Here is a 16,383-nt window from a genome sequence, read left to right on the forward strand (position 1 = left end):
AATTTTTACCAAGTTTTTGTCAGGTTTTATTACGAAAATGGCATATTTTTTTATAAAGGCACATTATTATGATCTCAATTTACTAAACAGTCAATAAAAATCATTGAAAAAGTACCATTACTACCGATATTTTTTTCAATATTGCAAATTATCGTTTTCCCTTTCACTCGTTATCTCCCCCACCCACCCGTGTGTTCTTTGTTTTCGATTCGTCGACGTCGATTTCCCCTTGGCTGTTTCGCAAGCAGTGCAGTGTAGTGCGATACATAGTGAGGTGTGTGTTCAATTTTAAAGTGTAATTATTACGATAAACTTTATTTTGTGTAGTGTTTTAACTTTTTAGCTAAGATTTGGCATTTAATATTTCGTAATACATAATGTTCTTTTACTTTTTCAGTACAATTTTAGTGGCAAGGACGAAATCAGCGCAATAGCCAGCCAAAATGGCTGCTGCTAACAAACCTTTGCAATTTGATCGAATATGTCGGGCGTGCTTGCAAATCAAGAAAGACATGAGGCCTTTATTCGAGCAACTTACTGCAACGATGCTGATGGGCATTTCTAAAGTGCAGGTGAGATAACGAATTGTGATATTTTGGGAATGTGTTGCTCTCTTTCGCACCCGTGGGGAAAGCGTATAACGTTGGTTGACCGACAGAAGTCGACGCATCGCGTCATCTTTGTTTAGAATTCAGTAACCAATTTGTACTACTGTGGCAGCGTTGCTCATTTTCCAAATTCGATTGAGAAATATCTTTCTGTCACTGTCTGGCGCGAGCGTGGTCATTGGTGCGAGTGAGATGGTATAACGTCGATGTATGATAACTTAATATTTTCTGGAGACGGGGGACCGAGACGGGTATTTAATTGAGTAACTTATCTCTTGTTGTCATCCTTATCACAACTGATTGATAAGTTGATAACAAGAATGGCGGGAATTCATTTATTTGAAACTTTTTCGGAAGGTAAAACCATTTTAATGAAATTATGTATGTGTATTATAATATCCCGTTTTCGATACAGTTTTTAGGTAATTATGTTAAAATGGAATGGGAAATGGATGTTGGAAAATATAAACTCGGATTTAGAAATGAAGTAACGCGTCAGACAGTTCCATTAAAAAATAAAATGGACTGTAATCAAAGAAATATCACGAGTTTTGCGTATTCTAATTTTACATGGCAATTAAAATTTAAAAAAAAACGGAAACATTTCTGCAAGTGAATGTTGGACCTTGACATCCTTGACCTTTCCTAAAAATTTTAAAGCCAGAACACAATGGTCAGCTCGGAGCAATCAGAGTTTTTGTGGAGATTTTTTTAAAATGTTAATGTATTTCTAACCCTTATTCTGTTATTACTTTAGGGGAACCCTGATGTGGAACAATACCTTAAACCCTTCATCTTCCATGCTATATTTTTTTCATCACACCAGCTCGGAAAGGCTTACTTTGCACTTCAAAAACTGATAGCAAAGTTGCATTTTATTCACATGTGAGGCAAAGTAATCAAATGCAAATTTTGAGTTGTTTTCTTATTTTTGCTGATATAATTGACTTTTAAATGATGATTTTGGATGATAAATATTTAATAACATTCATTTGGATTAGATTTGGTTTGATTATGTTTGATATTTTACATTGAATATTTGCTTCGGGTTGGTGCGGTGAATAATTTTGTGTTTCACTCGGGGGCAAATTTTGTTTAACCCTCGTGCTTTGAAACCCTCGCAACACTTAAGATTTCATTTTTCGAACCTTTCCTCCAATCTTGGAGTCTTTCGCCTGCGCGGGTATCAATATTAGCATGACCGGTTAAACAACAACTTTGCCCCCTTGTAAAACAAATAACTATTTTTTAACCAGGTATCCGTCGGTGACGGCCTGCCATCCCAACTGTGCCTGCAGTGCGTACACCAGATCTCGCGCTGCCACGCCTTCAAGGAGCTCGTGGAACGGAACGACGTCACGTTACGCGAGCACGCCAAGAATGCTGCAGAGGAGGCAAGGAACAATGAGGTTGGTATACTGATCCCAACTGTGCCTGCAGTGCGTGCACCAGATCTCGCGCTGCCACGCCTTCAAGGAGCTCGTGGAACGGAACGACGTCACGTTACGCGAGCACGCCAAGAATGCTGCTGAGGAGGCAAGGAATAATGAGGTTGGTATACTGATCGCAACTGTGCCTGCAGTGCGTACACCAGATCTCGCGCTGCCACGCCTTCAAGGAGCTCGTGGAACGGAACGACGTCACGTTACGCGAGCACGCCAAGAATGCTGCTGAGGAGGCAAGGAATAATGAGGTTGGTATACTGATCCCAACTGTGCCTGCAGTGCGTACACCAGATCTCGCGCTGCCACGCCTTCAAGGAGCTCGTGGAACGGAACGACGTGACGTTACGCGAGCACGCCAAGAATGCTGCTGAGGAGGCAAGGAATAATGAGGTTGAAAAATGAAAATGAAAAAATGAAAATGAAAATGAAAAATTATTTATTACATTAATAAATGTTACATAACAGGTAACAGGTTGGGACTCCCTATTAAGTATATTATACCTGTATCAGGAAGCCCCGCTCCTCCGTAGCAACAAGTTGTATATTTATATTTATTTAACGTACAAAAAGGAAACTTAAGCTAATATGTAGTACAATTTATTCTAATTTTATGTGTGTGTGTGTGTGTATGTGTGTGTGTGTGTGTGTGTGTGTGTTTATGTATATGAATGTGTGTGAGATCGTGTGAGTGCAAGTGAATTATGAAGAACTTATCGGAACTTCTTATACGATAGGTACTGTAAAGCATAATATAGTATTATAGAAACTGGTAAGTACATTAGAATTTAAGTTAATTAACTAATACCAACTTAGTATATCAGAGCCTCTGTCTCGTCATAGTTAAGTATTTTAAGCCATTCAGTTAGTGTTTTTTTACATTTGTACAGCTGAAGATTATATATATTTAATACTTTGTTAATTTTATTGTACACATATGCAGATTGCGCCCCAAATTGTCTCTTAGCAAATACAGATTTTGTAGTAGAGAGGGGAGCAACATTATGTTTTCTTCTACGATTTAGCAGCTCCGGGTTAAATGGTAATGTTTTATGTAGTCTCGTTGTTAGACTCAATACATACAGCTTCCTCATTGATAGTAAGTCACTTAGGTGGTATAGATCTTTCGTTGGGAATCTGTATGGCTTAGAGTACATAACCTTAAGTAGACAACGTTGCCCCCTCTCAACCTTCAAAAACTTGGTTTTTGCTGAACCACCCCACACCGATATGCAGTAAGACATTACTGATTGAGCTAAAGTTATATATAACTGATTTAGTAGATTTTTTGTAGTAATATGTCTTAACTTTTTGAAAAGCCATATCAATTTGCGTATTCTCATATTAACATATTCAGTATGAGTATACCATGACATGCGCTGGTCCAGCATTACACCTAGATATTTCGTGGAGTTTACTTTATCAATTTCCATACAGTTACATGAAATTAGATTAGAATTATTACAAGTATGAATTTTTAAGTTAAGATTATTATTAGGTTGTGAGCTGATATATTTAGTAAAACATATGTAATTTGTTTTATTAATATTAAGAGTTAAAAGGTTGGTTTTTAGCCAAGAAGACACTTTACTGAGACCTGTCTCAGCCCTTTCAAACACAGTCTCCCAAGATGGACCTTCAAAGACTATGACAGTGTCATCCGCGTAAGACAAAGTGTGCCCACACTGTATTCGGAGATTTGTCAGTTCGTTAATATAGAGTAGAAACAGTGTGGGCCCAAGGATAGATCCCTGGGGGACGCCGAATGTTATGTCTGCCTCCTGGCTTATATAGTCACCTATCTTGACTCTCTGGGTTCGCCCCTGTAAATAGTCACTTAGCAAATGTAGTGGATTTCCCCTTATGCCAGCCCTCTCCATCTTGTGAATATAATTCATAATAATTCAGCCTCTATACATCCCCCTGCTGGGCACAGCTGCACATAGGCCTCCTCCTTAGACCTCCATACGTACCAGTTGGAAGCGACCAGCATCCAGCGTCTTCCGGCGAGCTTAACAAGGTCGTCTGTCCATCTTGTGGGTGGACGTCCTACGCTTCGCTTGCTAGTCCGTGGTCTCCACTCAAGTACTTTTCGACCCCATCGGCCATCTTCTCTGCGTGCAATGTGGCCTGCCCATTGCCACTTCAGCTTGCTAATCCGTGTGTTATATAAGAAAAGCCACAAATGAAAGAAAATGTTATTCATACCTTCACATCTTTGCAGGAGAAAGTATTGGGCCTGGTGCCGGACGCCGCCCAGTACATCCAGTACATCGAGCTGCCGATGAACAACACGCCGCAGCTGCTGGACGGACTGTTTGAACCGCTGTCCGACAAGCAGGAGTTCGTTGACCCCAACAAGCAGGTACTCATTTGTTTAAGTATTGAGCCTGGTGCCGGACGCCGCCCAGTACATCCAGTACATCGAGCTGCCGATGAACAACACGCCGCAGCTGCTGGACGGACTGTTTGAACCGCTGTCCGACAAGCAGGAGTTCGTTGACCCCAACAAGCAGGTAGTCAGTTGTTTAAGTATTGGGCCTGGTGCCGGACGCCGCCCAGTACATCCAGTACATCGAGCTGCCGATGAACAACACGCCGCAGCTGCTGGACGGGCTGTTTGAACCGCTGACGGACAAGCAGGAGTTCGTTGACCCCAACAAGCAGGTACTCATTTGTTTAAGTATTGAGCCTGGTGCCGGACGCCGCCCAGTACATCCAGTACATCGAGCTGCCGATGAACAACACGCCGCAGCTGCTGGACGGCTTGTTTGAACCGCTGTCCGACAAGCAGGAGTTCGTTGACCCCAACAAGCAGGTAGTCATTTGTTTTTTCAAAGTCTTGGGCCTGGTGCCGGACGCCGTCATTTGTTTTTTTTTACGTTCTTAGGCCGTAGAGTTGACGCAAGCGGCACGCGGCGCGGAGAGCGTCAAGTCAAGGCCGTTCATACTTAGGGCATACTGAGTATTCCTGGAACTGGCCACTTAGAAAAAATAAGTTGTCTCACTTATCAGAATCCAGAAACTTTCAGTGTTGCCCACGTATATTTGGTTGAGAGCGGCCGCTGTCGTCCAGTCTGCGGTCTTAGAGATATAGCATTTATAAACAGCACAGAATATTTAATTTTTGGTACAAGCTTTTATCAAATCAAAAGTTGCCAAAAAACTTATTTACTATTATTTTCTCAGATTGACACATCACAGCCAAGCAAAGAAGAATCCGGGCTCAACTCGGACGAAGAGAACTACCTCCAACTGGTAGTCTTCCAAGCCACATCCTCCGTCGCCCCGGGACGTCACGTGTGCAACCTCTGTCACAAGGAGTTCAAACACGCACGCTGGCTGAAACTACACATGCGGTCTCACTCTAACTGGATCAAGGCCAACTGCAAGAAGCCACCGATGTGCCCCATCTGTGAGAGGACTTTCAAGGTATGTGCAGAGAGAGAGACAGACAGACGGCCAGGAAAGTCTAATTTTTTTACGTTTAGAAGTCATAAAATCGGTAGGCCGAAGCGGAAGAACAGACAGACAGATCTTTCAACTAACGTAATCATTTGTTCACAGGGCCCAGGCATGCTAAAAATGCACATGCGAACACACGAGCAGCGGCCGCCCAAGCAGCCAACATGCTCAGTCTGCCAACGGAACTTCCCCACCAAAACCCTGCTCTACCGACACCGGCAGACCCACTTCGAGCAGAAGACCCACCAGTGCTCGGTTTGTGAGAAAAGGTTGGTACTATAAGAAATTAAACACAAATAGCAGGTTAACTCAGTCTGCCAACGCAACTTCTCCACCAAAATCCTGCTGTACAGACTACAGACACAGGCAGACCCACTTCGAGCAGAAGACAGACCAGTGCTCGGTTTGTGAGAAAAGGTTGGTACTATAAGAAAGTAAACACAAGTAGAAGGTTAACTCGGTGTGCCAACGCAACTTCCCCACCAAAACCCTGCTGTACCGACACCGGCAGACCCACTTCGAGCAGAAGACACACCAGTGCTCGGTTTCTGAGAAAAGGTTGGTACTATAAGAAACTAAACACAAGTAGAAGGTTAACTCAGTCTGCCAACGCAACTTCCCCACCAAAACCCTGCTGTACCGACACCGGCAGACCCACTTCGAGCAGAAGACACACCAGTGCTCGGTTTGTGAGAAAAGGTTGGTACTATAAGAAACTAAACACAAGTAGAAGGTTAACTCAGTCTGCCAACGCAACTTCCCCACCAAAACCCTGCTGTACCGATACAGGCAGACCCACTTCGAGCAGAAGACCCACCAGTGCTCGGTTTGTGAGAAAAGGTTGGTACTATAAGAAAGTAAACACAAGTAGAAGGTTAACTCGGTGTGCCAACGCAACTTCCCCACCAAAACCCTGCTGTACCGACACCGGCAGACCCACTTCGAGCAGAAGACACACCAGTGCTCGGTTTCTGAGAAAAGGTTGGTACTATAAGAAACTAAACACAAGTAGAAGGTTAACTCAGTCTGCCAACGCAACTTCCCCACCAAAACCCTGCTGTACCGACACCGGCAGACCCACTTCGAGCAGAAGACACACCAGTGCTCGGTTTGTGAGAAAAGGTTGGTACTATAAGAAACTAAACACAAGTAGAAGGTTAACTCAGTCTGCCAACGCAACTTCCCCACCAAAACCCTGCTGTACCGACACCGGCAGACCCACTTCGAGCAGAAGACACACCAGTGCTCGGTTTCTGAGAAAAGGTTGGTACTATAAGAAACTAAACACAAGTAGAAGGTTAACTCAGTCTGCCAACGCAACTTCCCCACCAAAACCCTGCTGTACCGACACCGGCAGACCCACTTCGAGCAGAAGACACACCAGTGCTCGGTTTGTGAGAAAAGGTTGGTACTATAAGAAACTAAACACAAGTAGAAGGTTAACTCAGTCTGCCAACGCAACTTCCCCACCAAAACCCTGCTGTACCGATACAGGCAGACCCACTTCGAGCAGAAGACCCACCAGTGCTCGGTTTGTGAGAAAAGGTTGGTACTATAAGAAAGTAAACACAAGTAGAAGGTTAACTCGGTGTGCCAACGCAACTTCCCCACCAAAACCCTGCTGTACCGACACCGGCAGACCCACTTCGAGCAGAAGACACACCAGTGCTCGGTTTCTGAGAAAAGGTTGGTACTATAAGAAACTAAACACAAGTAGAAGGTTAACTCAGTCTGCCAACGCAACTTCCCCACCAAAACCCTGCTGTACCGACACCGGCAGACCCACTTCGAGCAGAAGACACACCAGTGCTCGGTTTGTGAGAAAAGGTTGGTACTATAAGAAACTAAACACAAGTAGAAGGTTAACTCAGTCTGCCAACGCAACTTCCCCACCAAAACCCTGCTGTACCGATACAGGCAGACCCACTTCGAGCAGAAGACCCACCAGTGCTCGGTTTGCGAAAAGAGGTACCCCTCTTAAACATCTATCCTTACCATAATAAACGTATCCCACTCGCCACTTCGATCCTAGCTAAAAAGCATAGAAAATTTTATGTAGATTAATAAATAAAATAAAAAGCCCATTTATTCCATAACCAACTTAAGCTATAGGTACACAAAAAAAATAATACAGTTATAAATTTTGAACTAATTAGCTAACAAACACTAGCTAGCTAACAAATGTAGATTACTTATGTATAATAACTTTTTTTGCTATGGGCCACCGTTAAGGAGTTATTTGCGAAAAACTAAAACAAGAGACCTTTACACACCTACCCGTTAGCTTCACCCCATGCATTAGTACTTTTATTTTAGTATGTTGTTTAAAGCACCTTTACCTACAAATATAGAAAAATTTGCTTAGTTATTTTTCCTTCCTTGGGCGAGCTGAGGAAGCATACTAAATAAATCTTAAAGGTTAGCTGGAAGAGATCCCTTAACGGGATAAGTTCGCCTTTGTACACATTTACTGTATTCTCTCTCTGTGTTATGTACTTGTTTTGTGCAATAAAGTGTTTACTACTACTACTAAATAAGTATACCTGTGAGTTGCAGACATATTTTAACACTTTGACTACCGAGAACCCGCGTGGTAGGCACTCGTTTGATCGATGTTTGCTCAGATGCCGGACAACCCGCCCAGCGGATATAGCAGATATAGACGACCGGTTTCTGGGGTAGTGCGCCGTTTTTTGCCCGGTTGCGAAAGTGTTAAATGTACTTGCTTTTCGTAGGTTCTACAGCGGCTACGCGCTACGCTCGCACATGGCGCGACACCGAGGCGAGCGGCCGTATGTGTGCTCCATGTGCTCAAAGAGCTTCTACAACCCGACTGACTTAAAGGTGGGTTTGTCCTCGTAGGTTCTACAGCGGCTACGCGCTACGCTCGCATATGGCGCGGCACCGAGGCGAGCGGCCGTATGTGTGCTCCATGTGCTCAAAGAGCTTCTACAACCCGACTGACTTAAAGGTGGGTTTGTCCTCGTAGGTTCTACAGCGGCTACGCGCTACGCTCGCACATGGCGCGGCACCGAGGCGAGCGGCCGTATGTGTGCTCCATGTGCTCAAAGAGCTTCTACAACCCGACTGACTTAAAAGTGGGTTTGTCCTCGTAGGTTCTACAGCGGCTACGCGCTACTTTCTGAATTTGAACTGAACTTTATAATCTAGAGAAACACGACGTCCATTAAAAAAATATATATTTCTAAATAGGTACTTAAACTAACTTTACACAATGGCCTTGAACGGCCATGAGGGCCAGGGCTACGACACGAAACTTGGTGAGACGCGGTGCGTTTGGATGTCGGTAGGGAACTGGCTAGGTTCAGGTCTTAGGAATAGGAACTTATAGATGCGAGGGAAGGGAGGTGGTATGCTGATATTAGGCTTAGTCAGCCATTTACGATACAGGAAGGATTTATAACAGTTCGCACATGGCGCGGCACCGAGGCGAGCGGCCGTATGTGTGCTCCATGTGCTCAAAGAGCTTCTACAACCCGACTGACTTAAAGTTGGGTTTGTCCTTTTATAAAACAGCCACGAAGCCAATCTAAACTTAAATAGCTGTTCCACACTGAGCGAGCATACGCCCAAGGAAATTGCCTCGCGCGTATGATCGGCCTGTGTGGATCCGGCTAATAATGTATGGAAATAGGTCCCTTATCGTAGCATCCGAGGGCCTACTAAGAACACCGAAGTTCGCAAATTGCGGTCATTTTTCTCTATTATAATATATAATAATATAATAATAATAATTCAGCCTATATAAGTATGTCCCACTGCTGGGCACAGGCCTCCTCTCAAGCACGAGAGGGTTTGGGCTATAGTCCCCACGCTAGCCCAATGCGGGTTGGGGACTTCTCCAATCAATTAAAGTAACAGAGAAAAGTGCCCGCAATTTGCGAAATTCGGTTTTGGCTGTAGGCTCTCTGTCATCCGGATACATTATTTTCGTTTGGCGTTTGACGATGTACTATTGTCATCTTGGCTAGTACCTCAAACTCAAAAGCGTCTTCAGAAATAATAAAATGATCTTTAAAAAACATTCCTTTTATTTTTTTAATACAGTTATTAATTAGGTATAATTGATAAAAAAAAAACTTATTTTAAATCCTAACCTCCGAAGAAGCAAGGGCGCCGCACGGAATGTCGTCAAACTTCTTATTTTCGTCCTCATTCAGCCTGAACGCTTCCGCAAACTTTTTCTTCGCTTTTGGCGCCAAATAAATCGGAAAATCGATTTTAAAGCGGATAATCAGATTACCTTTAGCCTTTTTAGGGCACGCGGGCACTGGAAGGCCTTCATCGTCTATCACTTTCACATAAGTCGGTGTGATGACGTCAGAGATTTTAGCCCTGATCACTCTATCGTCTAAGGTTTTCAAGGTTATATCTAGACCGCATAGAGCTTCTTCTAAACTTACTTGTTTGACGGTCATTAAGTCGCTCAAGCCGCATCGTACGTACGTGTCATGCGGACGGTCCTCCGTGACGAATATTACATCTGCTGGAATCCTGGTCGGTCCTTGGTCGCCTTCAGATTTGAAAAGCATTTCTGTATTAGGATAGATACCAGGCGCGAAAGGGATAGAAAGCACTTTCTCTCGCAGTTTCAGCTCTGAGCAAGTTTCATCGGTGAACACTAAGCGCTGTATTTTCATTTTCTTTAATCCTCCTTTGTAAACTTCTTCTAAAGATAAAGCAAGCGGTCTGAAAATAGTGACGTCCTTTTCTTTGTAGCCTCTGCCGAGAGGGGACTCGAACATTGGTGGCGGGTTTTCGTAGTAGTCCAATAAGTTGGCGTATGGATTGGTCGTGCCAAAGAAATCGTGGAAGGTTTTAAGCGGATCGCCATGGTAGGCGTAAGGCTGGTTGTATTCTGTAAAATTAAAATATATTATATTATAAAAAAGGCCACAATAGACGGGAGACGACGGGACGGACGTCTAAGCTAACTTTGCACCGAATTGAACAAAGTGAGGAAGCGTCATAATAACCATCATATTTTCATTATTACCGTACATTCAGTTTACCGTAGCTTGGTCTGAGTCTAGTGCTTTTTTAATTTCCTAACTAAACCACTTGCTGATCAGAAAGCAATACCAAAAAACCGGCTAAGGGCGAGTCGGACTCGCGCACGAAGGGTTCCGTACCATTACGCAAAAAACAGAAAAAATATCACGTTTGTCGTATGAGAGCCCCGCTTAAATATTTATTTTATTCTGTTTTTATTCGTTGTTATAGCGGCAACAGAAATACATTATCTGTGAAAATTTCATGAGATACCACTTGGTGACAGACAAACGGACACTGTAGTCTTAGTAACATCAGGATCCCTTTTTTACCCTTTCGTTACAGAACCCTAAAAAATATCTACTTCTATTTTTTACAATCAATGGTTTACGATAATGAAGCAATGTTATATTATCATGTATACGTGTGTAATACAACTGCTACATACCTGTAGGGCCCGGCACCCCCCGTTTAAGGCCTTCTTCGCCATACTGGTCATAGATTGCCCTATGCTTATGATCAACCAGCACCTCGTAGGCCTCCCCGATCAGCGCAAAGATTCGCTTCATGCCCTCATCACCGTCAAGCCTCTCTGGGTTATACTTTAGCGCTAAGCGACGATACGCCTTTTTAATCTCGTATTGAGTACACGATCTTTTTACTCCCAAAATACCGTAGTAGTCGAAACCCATTGTATTTATTAAAAATTATGAAAAATTAAATTGTTAGTCAATGTCAAACGTGTTGTGATGTGAATCTGACGTAAATGTCAAATGTCAAGCGAATGTCTCGTAGTGACGGCCAGCTGTTTGCATATTTATGAAGAAGGTTTTCAATTTTCTAATTCCATAAACAACGAGGAATTTAATGCCCTTACTCTTACTAAAATCAGACAAGATATTTTATTTTTTAGTTTATTTTGTGTCATTTATTTTACTGCTTACTTGTAAATAAATAAATAATAAGTTTAAAAATAATACAGAGCTCAATTAGCTCGGTGACATTGCAACTTGATTGAGTTTGGGCTTGTTATAATCGTCTCCATGAGTAGTTTATATCGTCAGATGACAACCAGAGCTCGCTAATTTATATCACAAGTTAAGAGCCATAGTGAACCGTGCTATTACCAAAATAAGGTTCATTTGTGAGATTTGGGACGTATTGCATAATAAAATACAAAGCAAATTATGTATGTAAAATCACTAATAACTTGTGTTTTACTATACAATAGGCCTTCGGTTGTCGCCTGACGATATACCTGCCTCAAAAGTACAGTCGTCAATAAAAACTTGTCTACTTATATTTATTTTAACAAAAGCATATTCTCCTCAGGTCCATTTCCGCCTCCACACCGGCGAGAAGCCCTTGAAGTGCTCCGAATGCAACAAGACCTTCCGCCGCCACTCCACGCTCTGCCAACACATGAAGAAGCACAGAGGCATCCGTAACCACGTGTGCAATGTGTGCAACAAGGCGTTCTACGAGGTGTCCAAGCTTAACGCGCACATGAGAGTTCATACTGGTAAGCTAGAGATCCTATAACGCTCTTAATGTAACCATGAAGAAACACAGAGGCATCCGTAACCACGTGTGCAATGTGTGCACCAAGGCCTTCTACGAGGTGTCCAAGCTTAACGCGCACATGAGGGTTCATACTGGTAAGCTAGATATCCTATAACGCTCTTATTGTATTAAAACTGCTGTCAAACGATGTCCAATACATGAAGAAACACAGAGGCATCCGTAACCATGTGTGCAATGTGTGCAGCTAGGCATTCTACGAGGTGTCCAAGCTTAATGCGCACATGAGGGTTCATACTGGTAAGTAACATATTTGTTAGCCAATCACATAATTCTCGACACCTGCATATTTTTGTGTATGGAACTTATCTTAATTGGATGTCTTTTCTCAATGTCACACTTAATTTAACTTATTCTAAATTTAAATGTGTATTACTTAACTCCTGACAAAAAATTTGCCATGAACTCCTGTTACCTAATCTGAGGCTGAGTAAAGACGATTACAATTCCATATCAGATTCTTATCACTGTTGTAGGTGGCGCTATCTTCGTAGAGAAAGTAAAAAAAAAGTTAATGAGTACAGTTATAAAATAAATAAATAGATATAAATATTATAGGACTCTGTCCCGAACCTGAGCTTGTTGAAACTCAACTAAATTCAAATTATATCTTATCAGGTGAACGACCATTCGAATGCCAATACTGCGAGCGCCGCTTCGCCCAACAGTCCGCGCTGATCTACCACCGGCGTACGCACACTGGTGAAAAACCTTACAGCTGCAAACTATGCGCAGCTCGGTTTACCACCTCATCGGCCAGGAATAACCACCTGGTCACACACTCTGGCAATAAGAGGTCAGTATGAGAAATAAACGTTTTATGTATTTTATGTATTTGACGACTGGTCTGGCCTACTGGGTAGTGACCCTGCCTGTGAAGCCGATGGTCCTGGGTTCGAATCCAAGTAAGGGCATTTATTTGTATGATGAAACAGATATTTGTTCCTGAGTCATGGGTGTTTTCTAAGTATTTAAGTATGTATTTTGTATATTATATATATCGTTGTCTGAGTACCCACGCCACAAGCCTTCTTGAGCTTACTGTGGAACTTAGTCAATCTGTGTAAGAATGTCCTATAATATTTATTTATAATAAGTTCAAGTTGGATGCTAATAGCAACAGGGGGCAGTTACAATCTGTTGTTCTGTAGCCAGGATACTTATGAAGCTAGTGTTCGTTTTAATTATCTATGTATAATTAGTTTGATCGGAAACCCGCGTCATCAGTTATGTACCACTAATATTCATCTACGAATGAATCATATTTATTTCTAGTAGTAGTAGTAGTAGTAAACTCTTTATTGTACAAAAAGACATATTAAAAATAACATACAATTAGCAAGAAGTACAAAGGCGAACTTATCCCTTTGAGGGATCTCTTCCAGTTAACCTTTGAGTAGATGAGAGGAGAGAGTGAAAAGAGGGTGACAAATGCAGCAAAATGTACAACAAGGTACCAGAAAGATAAAGGATATAAATACATACAAAATTTATAGGATAAACATACATATATTACACAAAAAGGAATGGGGAAAATACACTAAAAATTGGAAAGAATTAGAATGATATAAAGCAACTCTATAATAGAAATATAGACAAATTAATCAGTCAAATCAGATAACCATAGCTTCTTCAACCTCTCCTTGAACGACGCAACCGATTGTGCCTGCCTGAGCGACACAGGCAGCTCATTCCACAGCTTCACTGGACGCACTGCGAAGGACTTGTTGAAGGATTTCTATTTTGAAATTGACTTTATTTGCCTCACTCTTGTCATATCATTTAGGTTTTGGAAAAAATAAGCTGAGTTTTGAAGTACAAAGTCGAACGAACTTCTGGTTCATTTTGGCAATGTAGAGTAAATCTTTATTTTTATAAACTAGTCAGTCATTTTGAATACTTTGAAAGTCGCGGGTCACCAAGACCTCTCTTCACGACACGCTAACTGGACCTAAACTGAAAAGTTCGTCTCCACTAACGTAAACAGATCAACAGTTAGAGGCATTTCAGAACTAAATTGTCCCTCTACACGGAAGCTTAAATCTGTATTATTTTTAAAATTTTATTTTCAGGTTCGTGTGTCCAGTGTGTTTCAAGGGCTGCACGTCGCGCGCGGAGCTCCGCGTGCACTCGAGCAAACACACAGGGGAGAAACTGTTCGGCTGCACGCTCTGCTCGGCTCGCTTCAGCTCGGCGTCGCACCTCGCGGTGCACAGGCGGCATCACACCGGCGAACGGAAATATAGCTGCAACGTTTGTGGTCGAGGTAAGTACACATAGACTAGGAATCCTCTAGACCGAGTTTAGAGCAATTATTTCATGCAACCGATGATGCCAAAAATGCGGGGGTGCGCGGGACGAGGTGAGCGAAGTCCCGCCCGTGATTGGTCCGTTCAAAGACACGGACGTCACACAAATACACTTTCGACTCGAACATGGAGTAAAATTACCGTATGCGTGGCAGAGGGGGTAGCGCGACTATGCTCAGTCTGGAGGATGTTTTGTCTGTGTAAGTACAAGAGCGTTTTCTAAAAAAAATATACATTTCATTCATGTCTTCAAAATATTGACTTCTTTTTCAGAATCATTTGTACATTCACGCCTCGCACATGAAAAAATGTGTCCAAAGATTTTTCTTTTCAGATCGTCACATTTTTGTATAAAAAAAATTTTTACTTGTATGAACGTGCCGCACTGGAAGAATATTTTTTCATACAAAATTTTGGGATACATTTTTTCATATATTAGGCGTGAATGTACAAATGATTCTGAGTAAAATGAGCCCAAGAAGTTAATATTTTGAAGACATGAATGAAATGTACATTTTTTTGGAAAACGCTCGCAAACAGCAACACTCTTAACTGTACCTCGGTGGACCTTATTACAAAAGGCATAAGGTCCAGCAATGGACAGTTAACAGTGTGGGCCATGGTACCATAGATACCTATGAGAGAAAATTCGGCTGCACGTTGTGAGCACGTTTCACTCGGTGGCAAAATTTGTTTAACCCTCGTGCCTTGAAACTCTCGTAACGCTCTATATTCCACTTTTCGAACCACTCGCTACGCTCGCGGTTCAATTGGTGGTTTTTCAGTTTTGATTCCAAAACCATACCACAGAATAAATAATAGTACTAAGTACAGAAGACTCGCTCTCTAACAAAACGCGTCTGTTACGATCAGGACAGATATGGCCGCTAGGTGGCGACAGCGTCACGTGCGGCTTATGGCAAACCCCAAAATTGGGGCCGAACGGATGTACTTTTAGCTACCTGTAGCAAAGCGACGAAATCGCGGAGTGAGACACGCCTGACTATACAAATGAAAACGATTTACAGGTTTTATGGAGACCGGTTCGTACAAGAAGCATCTGAAAACACACGAAGTTAAGCCCGAAGATTCTTCAGAGTCCACGGAAATGGATAAGGGGGAGGAGGAAGACAGTCAAACAGGGGAAGAGCAGGAGAGTCCTCAGTCCGAGGTCAGTATGAATTAATTAAGATTTTTAAATAATTATTTTATACATAAGTACCTACACACGCTCATATTCGACTGTACAGTCGCCATCAGATATATCGGAGCGGCCGAGGCGCTCATAAATATCTGAACACGTCTCTATTGTCAAGACGTTAGAGTGGGTGTTCAGATATTTTAGAGCACCTTGGCCGCTTCGATATATCTGATGGCGACTGTACAAGTATTTAGAATTAAATAAAGGCTCGTGACATAGTGTGAATATTGCCCTTTTAGGCTGCGTTTCCACCAGAGCTGTGCGAGGATGCGAGGTATGTTTTCAAGAACCAATAGGATCACTGCACGCTGAGCGGAGAAAACAAATCAAGATCTATTGGTTCTAAACCCTTAACCAGGCTAAGGGATATTAGGGATATTATATTATACATTTACCTATACCCCATTACACACACACACACACACATATCTTAGCCTAAATATAGTTTAGTTTGTAAGATTTTCATTTAAGTATATTTTCGGTTACTTTGTATGTAACTTTGGTAGGAAGAGCGGGATCTCCTGCCACAAGTATAATTTTACTTACTTGAAGATTCCAACCATAATTTGTTGTACACAATATTGTAACCAATAAACGCTTTTTCATTTTTCATTGGGGAGAGTAGATTCCCACATACGAGATTTCAAACATGTGTTCTATTTTCGAACAGTAAGACTGACTTTCGATTGTCATTTTTGAACTGTTAGCCTGGTAAAGGGCACAGTCAAGACATCCTCCAGACTGAGCATAGTTGCGCTACCCCT

At 42.3% G+C, this 16,383-nt stretch overlaps 3 protein-coding genes across 3 annotated transcripts in view; 2 read left to right on the top strand and 1 right to left on the bottom strand.

The window, feature by feature from the left end:
- Positions 1-73: 73 nt before the first annotated feature.
- LOC134674847 (zinc finger protein 358-like) lies at positions 74-12,081 on the top strand. The gene is made up of 13 exons (XM_063533002.1): positions 74-295; positions 398-572; positions 1,865-2,047; positions 2,191-2,301; positions 2,333-2,443; positions 4,275-4,415; positions 4,462-4,582; positions 4,735-4,868; positions 5,240-5,482; positions 5,618-5,788; positions 7,374-7,483; positions 8,505-8,613; positions 11,861-12,081. Exons 2-13 carry the CDS (start codon positions 444-446, stop codon positions 12,068-12,070), a joined length of 1,773 nt encoding a protein of 590 aa, XP_063389072.1. The 5' UTR covers positions 74-295; positions 398-443; the 3' UTR covers positions 12,071-12,081.
- Positions 9,614-11,278, bottom strand: LOC134674415 (dnaJ homolog subfamily B member 13-like). Its single transcript, XM_063532478.1, has 2 exons — positions 10,977-11,278; positions 9,614-10,394 (listed from the first exon to the last, which is right to left on the bottom strand). The coding sequence occupies exons 1-2, from the start codon at positions 11,218-11,220 to the stop codon at positions 9,622-9,624; spliced, it is 1,017 nt and encodes a 338-aa protein (XP_063388548.1). The 5' UTR covers positions 11,221-11,278; the 3' UTR covers positions 9,614-9,621.
- A 5-nt stretch (positions 12,082-12,086) lies between the features above and the next one.
- The window catches only part of LOC134674848 (putative uncharacterized protein DDB_G0271606), an 11,773-nt gene continuing 7,476 nt past the window's right edge, over positions 12,087-16,383 (top strand). Inside the window, exons 1-4 of the mRNA XM_063533004.1 lie at positions 12,087-12,186; positions 12,728-12,905; positions 14,182-14,375; positions 15,447-15,589. Coding sequence (XP_063389074.1) covers positions 12,087-12,186; positions 12,728-12,905; positions 14,182-14,375; positions 15,447-15,589 — 615 coding nt within the window. The remainder of the gene's footprint in view (positions 12,187-12,727; positions 12,906-14,181; positions 14,376-15,446; positions 15,590-16,383) is intronic.

Source organism: Cydia fagiglandana, chromosome 20 (genome assembly GCF_963556715.1).
Source record: "Cydia fagiglandana chromosome 20, ilCydFagi1.1, whole genome shotgun sequence".
Taxonomy (NCBI): domain Eukaryota; kingdom Metazoa; phylum Arthropoda; class Insecta; order Lepidoptera; family Tortricidae; genus Cydia; species Cydia fagiglandana.